Source organism: Rutidosis leptorrhynchoides, chromosome 7 (assembly GCF_046630445.1).
Source record: "Rutidosis leptorrhynchoides isolate AG116_Rl617_1_P2 chromosome 7, CSIRO_AGI_Rlap_v1, whole genome shotgun sequence".
NCBI lineage: Eukaryota > Viridiplantae > Streptophyta > Magnoliopsida > Asterales > Asteraceae > Rutidosis > Rutidosis leptorrhynchoides.
Window position 1 is genome coordinate 116,936,090 of NC_092339.1, and position 14,882 is coordinate 116,950,971.

A 14,882-nucleotide genomic window follows, 5' to 3' on the forward strand; every position below is an offset into this window, starting at 1 on the left:
CATATTCGGATTTAGTCTTCGTTGGCGTTGCACATACGTTTTATGACCTTCTTCCATAAGGATTTAATGTGTGCAATACGAAGGACTTATTCCTTTAATATCATGAATCTTCCATGCAATGGCTGGTTTATGAGCTTTCAACACAGAAATGAGTTGTGATTTTTCATTTTCAGTAACAGAAGACGATATTATTACAGGTAATTTAGATTCACCATGTAAATAAGCGTATTCCAAATGGTTTGGAAGTGGCTTTAACTCTAATTTCGGAGGTTCTTCTATCGATGATTTATATCGATATCTGTCTTCTTCTTTTAGCATTTGAATTTCTTCTGCTGTTGGTTCATATCCATTAGCTATTAGTGTAGCTAACATTTCAGCTTCATCAATTGGTTCATTACCTTCTCCTAAAGAACATTCTCCTGTTCCTTGTAATTCTGGAAATTCTTCTAATAATTCTGCATGTGCATCTATAGTTTGAATATAATAACATGTATCATCTGCAGATTGTGGTTGTTGCATTGCTCTATCAACTGAAAAGGTAACACTCTCATCCTCTATACTTAGGGTCAGTTTCTTACCGAACACGTCTATCATTGCTTTAGCCGTGTTTAAGAATGGTCTTCCTAATATGAGAGGAACTTGAGAATCTTCTTCCATGTCCAAAACAACAAAATCTACTGGAAATACTAAAGTACCAACTTTAACTAGCATGTTCTCCATTATCCCTCTAGGATATTTTATTGATCTATCGGCTAGTTGTATGCTTATTCTGGTTGGTTTCAATTCTCCAAGGTCTAGTTTAGCGTATAGTGAATACGGCATTAGATTTATACTAGCACCTAAGTCTGCCAATGCTTCTATTGAACTAAGACTACCCAGAAAACATGGAATTGTGAAACTTCCTGGATCAGATAATTTTTCTGGTATCTTATTCAACAGCACTGCTGAACAATTAGCATTCATAGTAACAGCCGAGAGTTCTTCCATTTTCTTTCTATTTGAGATTAGATCTTTCAAGAATTTAGCATATCTTGGCATTCCTGAAATCACATCAATGAAAGGAAGATTTACATTTATCTGTTTAAACATATCCAAGAATTTGGATTGCTCGGCTTCAAGTTTCTCTTTCTTCATTTTACTCGGGTAAGGAAGTGGTGGTTGGTATGGTTTAACATAAGGTTTATCCTTAACTTTGTTGTCTTCATTAACCTTTTCAACTACCGGTTCTTTTTCCTTATCTTGATCAGGTTGTGGTTCTTGTGGAGTAGGAATAGTTTCATCAGAAGTTACAGGTATTTCAGGTGGTTTAAGTGTTGTACCACTTCTTGTGGTAATGGCTTTAGCTGTTTCATTCCTGGGGTTAGCATTTGTATCACTAGGTAGACTTCCCGGTTTTCTTTCACCTATTAACCTTGCTAGGTTACTTACTTCTTGTTCCAGATTTTGAATAGAAGCTTGTTGATTTCCAAATGCTTGAGCATTTTGTTAATTAGTTTGTTTTTGAGATGTGAAAAACTGCGTTTGAGTTTCAACTAGCTTCGTCATCATATCTTCTAAATTCGGCTTTTTATCATCGGTTTGTTGTGGTGGTTTGTTTTGAAAATTAGGTCTTTGCTGATTGTAAGTATTATTGGATACTTGTTGATTGCTAGGACCTTGTTGGTTGTTGTATGGAATATTTCTGTTATAATTTTGGTTTTGATTGTAAATCGGTCTTGGCGGTTGATAATTATTCTGATAATTATTTCCAGGCCTTTGGTTTATGTATGAAATATTCTCTCTTTGTTCCATTGTTAATTCAATACTGAGACAATCTTTTGTCAAATGTGGTCCTCCGCACTGCTCACAACTAATTCGTATTGAGTGAATATCTTTAGTCATCTTTTCCATTCGTCTCTCCACAGCATCTATCTTTGCGGAAATGGAATCTAAGTCATGACTAGAATCGGCTCTAGCTGCTTTAGATGATCTAATGATATCTTTTTCTTGGTGCCACTCATGTGAGTGGGAAGCAGTGTTATCAATAATTTTGTAAGCATCAGTTTCGGTTTTCTTCATAATAGAACCACCAGCTGCTATATCTATGTCTTTTCTTGTAGTGATGTCGCATCCTTGGTAGAATATTTGTACTATTTGACAGGTGTCTAAACCATGTTGCGGACATCCTCTTAATAACTTTCCATATCTTGTCCATGCCTCATATAGAGTTTCATTTGGTTTCTGTGTAAACGTAACAATTTCTGCTTGAAGTCTTACGGCTTTAGATGCAGGAAAGAATTGTTTAAGAAATTTGTCAACTAAAACGTCCCATGTATCGATCGCCCCTTCAGGTAACGATTCCAACCAATCTTTGGCTTCTCCCTTTAAAGTCCAGGAAAATAACATGAGATATATCTGTTCATCCTCCACTTCTCGGATTTTAAATAGTGTGCAGATCCTATTAAAGGTACGTAGATGTTCATTTGGATCTTCCTTCGGCGCACCACTAAATTGGCATTGATTAGTCACCATGTGTAGAATTTGTCCTTTGATTTCATAATCTGGCGCATTAATGTCTGGATGAGTAATTGCGTGACCTTGGCCAGTGCGTTTAGCTCTCATTCGGTCTTCCATACTTAAAGGTTCCAGATTCTCCATAATTGAATTTGTTGAATCGGTATCACTAGATGATTCTGATTTAATGGTTCGTTCCTCAACAATCTCTGTTTGAATGATTGGTGGTTCCGGAGGAAAGTTTAATGGTTCAGGATCTAGGAACCGTTCCTGAATATTTTCCGGATTCTCAATTGTGAGGTCGGGTTCAAAAAATGGATTATCGGAAATTTGAACTGAAGTACTTGGTCGACTGGATGACGATTCTAAAGAAAAATCAACGGCGGTTATATTTGCTAAATGTCTTGATCTAGTTACAGGTGGTGAACGTACAAAAGGTGATGAACGTCTTGCTCGGTGCATTCACTGAATATCCTATTAGTTTTTAAAAGGAAAGAAAAATTATAATAAGTTATCCAATCAATAGACTTTTCTGATTTTGCCCACGTTTCGAATAGCCAAAAGATGCAGCAGAGGGGCAGGATTCGTTTGGTCTCAATATAATTGTGGACTGTTTGGCTCCAATAACCCGGTCCACGTACAAATCCAACTATTACTACGAACCAGAAAATTTTGATGTCTATCAATTTAACCACTCAAAATAAATTTTCGTAATTTTAAGAAATTTAGATAAGAAGTAGAAAAAATTCTAAGTCCTAAAAACTAGAATGGCGAGAAATAAGAAAGAAAAAGAGTTCGTCGCAAAAGGTCGAAAAAGAAAAATGGTTGAAAAAAAAAAAAAAAAAGGTGACGGAAAAATAAAAGAAACTTATAAAAACTTAAAAATACTTGACTAACCTAACCTTATTACTACAACTAACTTAAAATTATAATCGCAAATTGAAATTACTAATTGGAATGATAATTGATACATAGTAAAAGGTGTCTAAAAATATTAAAGCTTACAAGAAAAACTAAATCCCAAATGGAAATAACTTAAAAAGAAACTAAAACTTAAAATGGCGTCGCAAAATTCTAAAGCACCTAAATCTTAGTCTAAAGAAAAAGCACTTAAGAAATTCTACGGCAAAGCCTAAAAATCTAGGAGTAAAAATAACTATAGCAAAAACTAAGTTTAAAATTAAATATGAGCTAAAAATACAAAAGTTATGCTACAACGATTAAAAAGGGACAAAAAATAAAAATATACAAAAAGTTGTAAAAAGTACAATTTCTATAAAAATATTATTTTTATATTATTTATTTTATAAAACTACTAATTTTACAATTTAATAAAACTAATTAATACTAAATACATAAATTAAATAAAAAGTAAAAGTAAAAATAAAACTAATAATAATAATAATAATAATAATTAGGGTTAAATAATAATTATAATTAATAATAAACTGTAATTAATGCTGAATTAGGGCTTCCTGTTCGCGTGTCAGAGAAGCTCCGCGAGTTGCGGTATTTAAAACATCAAACCCCGCGAGTCGCGGGGTTTCAAATTTCAGCTGACAGCTTATAATTTCAACGCGTTTTTCTTTATTTATTTATTTATTTATTTTATTTTCTGTTTTTAATTTTTTCTATTTATAAAAAAAAATAATATGTGTATAAATAAAAACAATATATTTAAAATGATTAAAACTAGATTTATATATATATCTTTTTTTTTATGTTAATAAAACTTATATTTTTATAAACTAAACTAAAAATAAAGAAACTTATAAAACTGAAATATTTAACAAAATCTTAAAAATACTTATATTTTTGTTTTTCTTTTTTACAAAAACGAATTTTAATAAAAGTTAACTAAAAATCTTCTTTTTTTTTTATTAGCGTTCCGCTTCCGGCTTTTAAGAGTCTCCCCGGCAGCGGCGCCAAAAATACTTGATGTTATGCGAGGTGTATATAAAATAGTTATTAATTTTAGCAGAAAACACTATTAAATACGATACAATTTTACACAAGATATTTATTTATTTATAGAATGGATATACTTAAACCTTGCTACAACACTTATAGGCAGTGTACCTAATCGTAATGTAGTGTAGTTTTTAGTAAGTCCGGTTCGTTCCACAGGGAAATCTTTAAACAAAGCTCAACGCTATATTAGTTTACTTTTATAAAAATACAAACATATATATAAGTAATATTATTATTATAAAGGGGGTTTTTACCGTTTAATGACCGGTTTGTCGATTTTAAGACTTTAGTCGCAGTTAAAACCTAATGTAAAATATAATGACCGGTTTGTCGATTTTAAGACTTTAGTCGCAGTTAAAACCTAATGTAAAATATAAAATAAATACAAGACTTAAATTAAAGCGTAAAGTAAATAACGATAATGAAATTGCGAATAATAAAAGTGCGATAAAATAAATTTGCGATAATTAAAAAGTACGATAATTAAAAATGCAATTAAATATAATAACAATAAAAAATGCGATAATTAGAAGTGCAATTAAATATAAAATAAAGGAAATTAAATATAAAATAAAAGAATTATGCTTATTTAAACTTCCGTAATCATGATGTTTGACGTGTTGATTTTAGTTTTATGCCCATGGGTTAATTGTCCTTTGTCCTGGATTATTTAATATGTCCGTCTGGTTTTTGTCCATAATAGTCCATCAGTCATAAATATAAAGTGCGAGTGTCCTCGTCAAATTATTATTATACCCGAAGTTAAATATTCCAACTAATTGGGGATTCGAATTGTAACAAGGTTTTAATACTTTGTTTAATGAATACACCAGGTTATCGACTGCGTGTAAACCAAGGTTTTACTACTTTGTTAACAATTACACCAATTACCCTTGAATGTAATTTCACCCCTGTTTTAATTATTCTAGTGGCTATTAATCCATTCCCGTGTCCGGTTAAATGAACGATTATTCGTACATATAAATACCCCGCCCATCGTGTCCGATTGAGTGTATATGGTAATTTATAGGGACGCCCAATTGTAAATCTTTATATTAACATTAACAAACTATCATTTAGTTAAACAAATATAAAGCCCATTAATAGCCCATAGTCTAATTTCCACAAGTGTCGTTCTTTTGTCCAAACCCCAATTATGGTACAAAGCCCAATTACTCAATTTTAGTAATTAGCCCAACATCATGATTACTTCGTTTTAAATAAGCATAATAATAACTTAGCTACGAGACATTAATGTAAAAAGGTTGAACATAACTTACAATGATTAAAAATAGCGTAGCGTTACACGGACAGAATTTCGACTTACACCCTTACAATATTCGCTAACATACCCTTATTATTAGAATTATAATTAAAATTAAAATATAAATTATATATATATATATATATATATCGTTTACGTATGATAAGAAGAAGAAAAAGATTGTGAATTGTGATCAGAATTCGGTTGGCTTTATAGGGATTTTCGTTTTTTGGGGCTCCGCGACTCGCGGTGAATTTTGCCTTCAAACTCCGCGAGTCGCGGAGGTTACTTTTACAGCTCAGAGGAGTTTGGCTCTTTGTTTACCGACGGTTTATAATATATATATAATATATATATAATTAATATAATTAATTATATATTATATTATATTTATATACATAGTTAACTTGTAATTTTTAGTCCGTTGCGTCGAGCGTTAAGAGTTGACTCTGGTCCCGGTTCCGGATTTTCGAACGTCCTTGCGTACAATTTTATATTTTGTACTTTGCGTTTTGAATCTTGTACTCTTGTAATTTCGAGACGTTTCTTATCAATAATTGGAACCTTTTTGATTGTCTTTTGTACTTTTGAGCTTTTTGGTCGTTTGCGTCTTCAATTCGTCGAATCTGTCTTTTGTCTTCACCTTTTATTATTTAAACGAATATCACTTGTAAATAGAACAATTGCAACTAAAAGCTTGTCTTTCTTGAGGAATAATGCTATGAAATATATGTTCGTTTTTAGCATTATCACTTCTCATATGCATACGTATATAGAGAAAGAAAAAGAGTAAGAGAAATATATAATAATATAATTTGTAAGTTAATTAAACGTGCAAAAACAGTGTTCAAAATAGTGAAGCAGCCACCTTATAGAAATATCCTACCGACAGTTTCAACTGAATATTATATCGTGCCCATTGCTAAACAGTTAATACATAAAAGTGTTCCTAAAAATCCTAAATTTTTAAATTAAGTCCATTTATTTATTTTGGTCATTATGATATAAAATTCGATCAATAAATATTAAATAAAAATTACATTAATTATTCACCCCTAATCCCAAGTAAAATATAAAAAGTTTTAAAATTCAACAAATAGTTCCTAAATACATTTTTAATAAGCCTAAAATTTATATTACTCATTTTCGTGTCACCGTTTATTTTTAAAAATCATATAAGTTTGAATTTAACTTGCTTAATATCAATCAAAGCATCAAACAAATATTATAATCATTTAACATTTATTTTTAATATACTTTTATTTATATATAGATATGTTTATAAATAATAATTATTATATATTTCATAACAACAACATTTAATATTTTAAATTATATTTTAATTATTATTTATATATATACACACATATCTATTTACAAATAGTTGTTCGTGAATCGTCGAGAACAGTCGAAGGTCAATTGAATATATGAAACAGTTCAAAATTTTTGAGACTTCAACATTACAGACTTTGCTTATCGTGTCGGAAACATATAAAGATTAAGTTTAAATTTGGTTGGAAATTTCCGGGTCGTCACACTTTTAATCATATGCACTTTTCATCATTAATCATATGCGCCGCGCTTTTAATCATATGCGATGCGCTTTTCATCATATGCGTTGTGCTTTTCATCATATGCGCTTTTTATCATATGCGCTTTTCATCATATGCGCTTTTTATCATATGCGCTGCGCTTTTCATCATATGCGCTTTTCTGTGCTACATAGGTATTTCTCATTTCCGGTTATCATTGACTGATAATCATATCCATTATGATATATATCAGAGAAACTTAACAAATTTCTCTTTGATTTGGGAGAAAACAAAGCATTGTTTATCAGAAAATTCGTACCATTTGGTAATATGAATTTTTGCCTTTTCCGTTCCTTATATCAAGTTTGCAAGACCTGATATAGTATTTATAATCCTTCATTTGATTTAAATCAATGAAATATTTCTTAAATTTGATCATAGTGTGTATGTTACCACTATCTGCAATACATAGGTCTTTACCATTTAATTGATGTTGTATTTCAGCAGGATTCATACTAAAACTTCAAATAAGATAAGCAAATAATGAGTTATATTTCAGCAAGATAATCAAATTATATTACGTGCAAACAAGTTATAATCTGAAGTACATAAAAGATAACACTTAATAAAACATATGCGTTATGGTCTAAAACTATTTATTTATGAGTGATACATAACAAGCTATGCATATTAGAAAATTCAAACCATTCAAGTCTCAAGGTAGCTCAGAGTTTATTTAATCAAGATTTTTCAACAGATTCACTCTCGTTTTCTTTTCTTCGGGGACTTATTTGTAGAGCTAAACAAGATGTTCATGTATTCAAGAAATACTAGACTGATGATCCACGTTATCAGATCATTAATAAGAATCTCCGGGATTCTTATAAGAGCGTCTACTAACATCTTCAAATTTATTCTTTCATGAATCACCGTTATTTCTTTGTAATTAATATCGTATCTATCTTTGAGTATTTTCCATAATACACTTGGATCTTCGATCATATAATATGTAGATTCTAAGGACTCGTCAATATGTTTGCTAAGAAAAATACTTGCTATTGCTTTCTCTTGTTCGGAACAATTGTTATTTTCATTCAGGGTTTTTAAAATACCGATTGATTCGAGATGTTTTTCTACATTCATAACTCATGTTAAGTAGTTGTTCCCACTTGATTCTAAAGGAGCAAATTTAAGCCTTTTCAAATTCGACATTTTCTATTATCAAAAAGATGAACATAAATCATAATCATAATCAACTTCTATTTATAGACAAATAATAAAATGAAATTAGAATCATTTTAAATTCTAAAGTAGCAAACAATAGAATAATGGTATGATTACAAATAATAAAACCACAAGAGCAGGATATAATATAAGTTCACCCGGTGATATATTAGCAACAATGATGATAGTTAATATGACCAATACAATAAGAAAAATCATCCTTGTGTGAATAATCTTTACAAAAACTTTTTGAGAGTAGCAATCTGAGGAAATGAAGATTGATTTGTGAAAATGTGAAAACGAAAATGTTTATTTTATATTTGAAAAATATAGTCCTTGTAACGTCGTCAGTTGACGTTAACAACCGTTATGTATATATGACCGTTGTAACGAATGTTATGTACTCGTTATATTAATAATCATTTTAATAAAAGAATTTTATTAGTATAAATATGATTACTATAAAATACATTTAGTATAAATACGTTTAGTATAAATACGAAGATTATGAGAATAAACATATTATGCATAAATAATAAATTTAAGAATAAACATTAGTATGCATGAAATAAATAATGATTAATTGCATAAGTAATCATAAATGTTAGATAACATAAATATAAATGTTAGTGAAGTTAATAAGAGTTAGATTACAGAAATATAATTCAGGCGGTATAACCGACCATATATAACATAAATATAAATGTTAGTGAAGTTAATAATAGTTAGATTACAGAAATATAATTCGGGCGGTATAACCAACCATATATAACATAAATATAAATGTTAGTGAAGTTAATAATAGTTAGATTACAGAAATATAATTCAGGCGGTATAACCGACCATATATAACTTAAATAACATAAATATAAATGTTAGTGAAGTTAATAAAAGTTAGATTACATAAATATAATTCAGGCGGTATAACCGATCATATATAACTTAAATAACATAAATATAAATGTTAGTTATGATGATAATAATATTTACCTTACTAATAAATAATAGAAGATATCGTTAAAGAATTTTTTTTTATATTACCTTGATTAGTGACTTATGCTTGCTTAAATAAACCTTGATTATACGGAGCACTTCGTGCTGATAACGTGTTATAATTCAGTATGCTTATAACTACCTTTAGTGGTTTGATTCGTGCTGCTGCTGCTGCTGCTGCTGCCGCTGCCGCTGCCGCTGCCGCCTACACTGCCGCTGCGGTACTACACTACCGCTACTACCGCCGCCGCCGCCGCCGCCGCCGCCGCCACCACTACTACTACTACTACTACTACTACTAGTATTATTATTATTATTATTATTATTATTATTATTATTATTATTATTATAACAAGACTATAATAAGACTACTATATTGGTCTCTGTCCTGGATATTTTATGCATAAGCAAAAAACACCCTCAAGATTGAAATTGAAATTAAATTCATATATCATTGAAAAAAGATCAGCCCCATGAGAAAATCACAGAAACAAGAATTTTGTGCTTAAAAGGCAAATATAAAATGGCCATAAGATTAAGATGTGCACACACACAAGAATGAACATGCAATATATATAGATCTAATATTGTAATTGTTCACCAATGTTGCCTTAAACCAAAGGGTCATATTGACGACACCATATACTCCCAAGAAATAGCCAATCTCTGATTTAAGGTGTAAAACGGCAATTTCTTCATGACCAAGTCACAGTCTAGAATGGTAACTTTGAAAATTAAGAAACTTGGATCATTTTGACAAAGATTCTACTGGAGGTTACCAATATCTTACTCATTTGTTTAAGGAGTTGATAAAAAACTTTATTCTGCAAAAGACAAAGATAATTTAGTGGAGCACTTAAAAAAAAAAAAAGGCAAATTCCATTAAAAGGTAACCTTTTTACGTCAATTTCCTATTTATGTAATCTATGTTTATTGTTTACGTTTAAAGGATTGTTTTATCAAATGTTAACCAACAAGAGGAGTATCGTTACTTTTAAGTTAGTATTACGTCAAAAAATTAACGATACCATTTTTTGAAGTAAATGGTATGTAAGCCTGATCGTTGGCAATTACCTGAGGATAACTTCCAAAATCACAAATCGGCCCACTCGTAATTAAGTTGATCATAATTTCCTAATCTACACACAACGAAGGGAGCAAATTGAATTTACCTCTACAAATGTTTAGCTCTCCAGTCAACCGCATCATCACTATCTTCATCACTTGAGGACTCATCACTGCTATTTTCTTTCTTCACCACTTGCGCAACTTTACTGTGCTTGGCTGACCTGGCGGCCTTGAGCTCCATTTTTTTCCTCTTGAATATTTCTACTCTTTCCCTGCAAGACCTGTAATACGAGTATGTCAAAGAATTTTGTATCTAAAGCTGGTTCCTATTCTCCATACAAAAAACTACTTACTTTTGCTCCACAGTTTCCTCCTCCTCAATCGTCTCAGCTGCATCATACTACATCATAATCATTACAAAATCAATTGTTACTTAAAATAGCTTTGTATAGTTGACTCGTTGGCAATATAACAAATAGGAATACAAGTGGCAAAAAGGGTGGGTCATGCGAGTTGGATAACATATCAAAATGGATAAAAATTAGTAGACTTCCATTGGTAATCAACCTGAACACTTTGTATTCAATTCTTAAACTTTATAAAATAAATCTGAGTAAATGATAAATATAAAACATATGCTATCGAAATAAGTATAAGTACGAAATTAATTATGAGAATATTAAAGCAAACCTCTTCTTCTTCCATTCGGTTGTCTATTTCTTTCAGGTCTTCTTGGATCAACTTCTCAAACTCCTTGTATTCATCTCTGGTCAATTATATCATTAATTAAATAATAGGTTCTTCGTCAAATTGAAAAAAGTTTATCAATGTAACTCCCTTTTATGTATTAGATAATAAGCAAGCATAGAACTTTTTAGTTAGTCATAATCATACGAATTATAAGTTCCTAAAAGTATTATTATTCCCAAGTATGACAAAATATATTAACTTGTGCTACTAGAGACAGCCACTCAGATGTTAATCCTATTCTGATATTTTCCTAATGTGTGAGTTGGTAAGAATAAATACTTTGGTACACATTTTAACTGATGATCCAAACGTAATAACCAAATATTTAACAGAACAAAACAAGTACTTCATCACAGTTCTAAATGTGCACCCAAAATAAATCTATTATGATTGGATATATCAATTTACTTTACTTCGTTAATCCTATTCTGATATTTTCCTAATGTGTGAGTTGGTAAGAATAAATACTTTGGTACACATTTTAACTGATGATCCAAACGTAATAACCAAATATTTAACAGAACAAAACAAGTACTTCATCACAGTTCTAAATGTGCACCCAAAATAAATCTATTATGATTGGATATATCAATTTACTTTACTTCGATAGGACTTGTGAAGACTTCTAATAAAGTTGGGGCGCTTGAGTAAAAAACACAGTTGCTATATACTCGAATTTATTTATTAATATATTTGTTTTTTTGACAAGTTAGCATCCTATTATATATGTCTATCAAACAGCCAAAACTTGATTGAGTAACTAAATTCGAGCATACAGAATTTGGAACAGTCAGAAATGGACTTTGTTCCAGTAAGACAATGACTTATGTTAGGAAGAACTTATCAGAAAACTAGATTCGATTAATACATAAAACCATATTAGAGAACTTACTTGATATCTAGCTTAACAGGAGTAATCCCACGTGCACGTAGATCAGCATCTTTATCATCAAAAAAGCCTTCAGGGAGAGCTCGTGTTTGAGAAGCAGCCGGAGTCTCATCACCTATAGTCTCGGACACTATGGGACTAGATATTTCAACTCTTTTGTTCTCTCGTGAATCCACCACCTTTTTCTTTTTATCATTGACCATCAACTTCGTAGTAGTAGATTCTAGCGGAGAGGCAAAAACCAGATTCAGTACATAGAAATTAAATGGGTGCTTTACATAATAATAAAGAAAAGCATCCAAATGAACCGCCATATGCAGCTAATACAAAACTGACATAAAGTTCACAAATGCAGTCATATAGTTATCTCAATGTATGCATTTATCTCAATAATATAAAAAGCTTTAGCATTTACATACTCGTTATAAACCTCACATATTTGTTCTTTAAAAGAACCAAAACGTGAACATTGTAAATATTTGAAAAGGACTCTACTACGATAGAAATTAGAAGGCAGTCATATACCTATTTTACCTATAAGATAATGATGCACTCTTACCCTTCTCTTGCCTTTTTGTCTCAGGTTTATCAAAGAAATTAGAAGGCAGTGCAGATTTTGACTTTGACTGAGGTTGAGGTGGCCCCATTTGACCTTTATATGCCTCGCCAGAACGCTCGGGTTTAGGTTTATCAGAATCTGTAGGCGGCACCGGCTTCACATTATTAACTCTACTAGCAGCAGCAGCATTTGCTCTTACATTTTTAATTGCCTGATAAAATCAAAAATCCAACTAAAATACAAAGGGAAACGAAAAGAAAACAAGCATGTGTGTCTGTGTAACAACAACACATTAATATTAAATACGTGATATTCCTCTCATCATAACCGAATAAAATTGAAGGTTTGGGAATACTGAAACATAATAAAATTTGCGACTTAAAAAAGTGGAAGGAGATACACCCTAAACTTATCAACTACCATACATCATCTATATATCACATACAACCTCCTCATATATCAACATAGATCGTAAAAGAAAGTAAAATAAATCAAGCATCCATTGTAACTATTACATATATATGATATATGTAATAGGATGGTATTGGACTATTGGCAAAAATGGCAACGGCAAATAGTTTCCAGCAATATTGGAAGTTGGAACATATGATGCGGAACTTAAAAACGGGAACAAAAAACACATTAAACATTACCAACTACCACAATGATATATTTCATCTTTAAATCAAATACAACCTTCTCATACATAGACATAAACTGTAAAGAAAATAAAAAAACTCAAGCATCCATATAAAAAACACACATATATGTATTAGTACGGTATTGGCGCAAAACATATATGTATCATAACAAGAGAAGAGGGCAACTGTTTAAAACATATAATATATTTAGATATAATTTATATACTACAAGTCTACAATCACTATATTAAAATTTAACATCAGCAATATGAATGTGACGCATCGCCCTCTCTGGCACCACCAGCGCCATAAATAACAACAAAAATAACGGAAACCGTTGGAAACTATTCGTCATTGCCGCATTGCTCGTGTAATAGACTATTATATAATGACACTCGCATTATATGCAGTGCACGGGCATCATCTAATTACGACCATTCAGCTGTTCAGCACCAACTGAAGTGTCAGTGACTAACTTTCTAGTAGAATATGCACTCGAGGCTTTCAAAGTCTTTATACAAATCAAATTAAACTATTATATTACCTCGCGATGCTTTGCGGATATTTGATGTGCACTCCAAGCAGACTCAGATTTTAAAACAATATCACATACTTTACAAACAGGCTGGTCAGATTCGTTGTACCTAAAGCCATAGTTCATAAAAGTAATAAGCTACTAAAAAACTAAAATTATTAGAAGAAGATAATATCATCATCAAATTCAAACACGTGTTAAATAGAGCTACGAGTGAATAAAAAGAAGCAAATATAACAGTTTCATTCAATTGATATAAACTAATTATAAATTATAAACTATGATTGAATTGAATACCTTACAAGAGGTGAATCAATACGTTTATCCTGATTTTGAGCTTTCAATCTAGCACGATACAGTGCTTTCTTCTTTGCTTGAGCATCCATTACTATATAAACTAGGGTTAGGGTAGAGATAATAACGTTAAATATATGTATCTAATATTCAATTCAATTAGGTATTTTGTAATAGGTGGTAAATTGATGAAATTGAGATACAGTTATTATGCGTATAGAGAAATTTACCTTTTGGTAAGTGATTAGAGTGCAAAACGTTGTGTTAATTTTCAATCGCCGTCGTAGTCCTGCCGTCGGCTCCGTTGCGGCGATTTGATTTTGTAGGTCCACAGAACCTTACTTTAATTTAGGATTGATATTTCCACGTTCAATTTTACTTGTTTCACATAAATTACGTATAACATTTTTAAATTTTAATTAAACTTATATAAACTTTTTAAAACATTTTAGTATTTATTAAATCTCTAAAATGATGATGTCATAAATAAGGATTATCTAAGTTTAAAGAAAATTTAAAAATAAAAAGAAAAATTTTAACCCCCTCATGATGATGTCATTAATATAATTAATTTTTTAATAAAAATATTAATATATTAATTATACAATATATGAAGCATTATATACAACATTATGATAAAACACCCTCATTATATATTTGAAGCATTAT

The 14,882-nt window shown here is 30.7% G+C and overlaps 1 protein-coding gene across 2 annotated transcripts; it reads right to left on the minus strand.

Annotated features, from left to right (window-relative positions):
* Positions 1-10,032: 10,032 nt before the first annotated feature.
* LOC139857675 (protein ABA AND ROS SENSITIVE 1) lies at positions 10,033-14,586 on the minus strand. 2 transcript variants are annotated; one of them, XM_071846499.1, is made up of 9 exons: positions 14,444-14,586; positions 14,217-14,307; positions 13,929-14,028; positions 12,744-12,954; positions 12,188-12,407; positions 11,236-11,311; positions 10,899-10,945; positions 10,650-10,826; positions 10,033-10,301 (listed from the first exon to the last, which is right to left on the minus strand). In XM_071846499.1, the coding sequence occupies exons 2-8, from the start codon at positions 14,303-14,305 to the stop codon at positions 10,652-10,654; spliced, it is 918 nt and encodes a 305-aa protein (XP_071702600.1). In that variant the 5' UTR covers positions 14,306-14,307; positions 14,444-14,586; the 3' UTR covers positions 10,033-10,301; positions 10,650-10,651. The 2 variants fall into 2 exon arrangements, with proteins under 2 accessions (XP_071702600.1, XP_071702601.1); XM_071846500.1 differs by having other exon boundaries at positions 14,217-14,316.
* Between the last annotated feature and the right edge of the window lie 296 nt (positions 14,587-14,882).

Bases quoted from the DNA above. Each gene is read 5' to 3' on its own strand.
- LOC139857675 (XM_071846499.1), bottom strand. From the start codon at position 14,305: ATGGATGCTCAAGCAAAGAAGAAAGCACTGTATCGTGCTAGATTGAAA. The intron at 12,955-13,928 runs GTAATATAATAG...TGATTTTATCAG, and splicing joins TATCCGCAAAGCATCGCGAG to GCAATTAAAAATGTAAGAGC. The intron at 12,408-12,743 runs GTAAGAGTGCAT...CCTCTCCGCTAG, and splicing joins GACAAAAAGGCAAGAGAAGG to AATCTACTACTACGAAGTTG.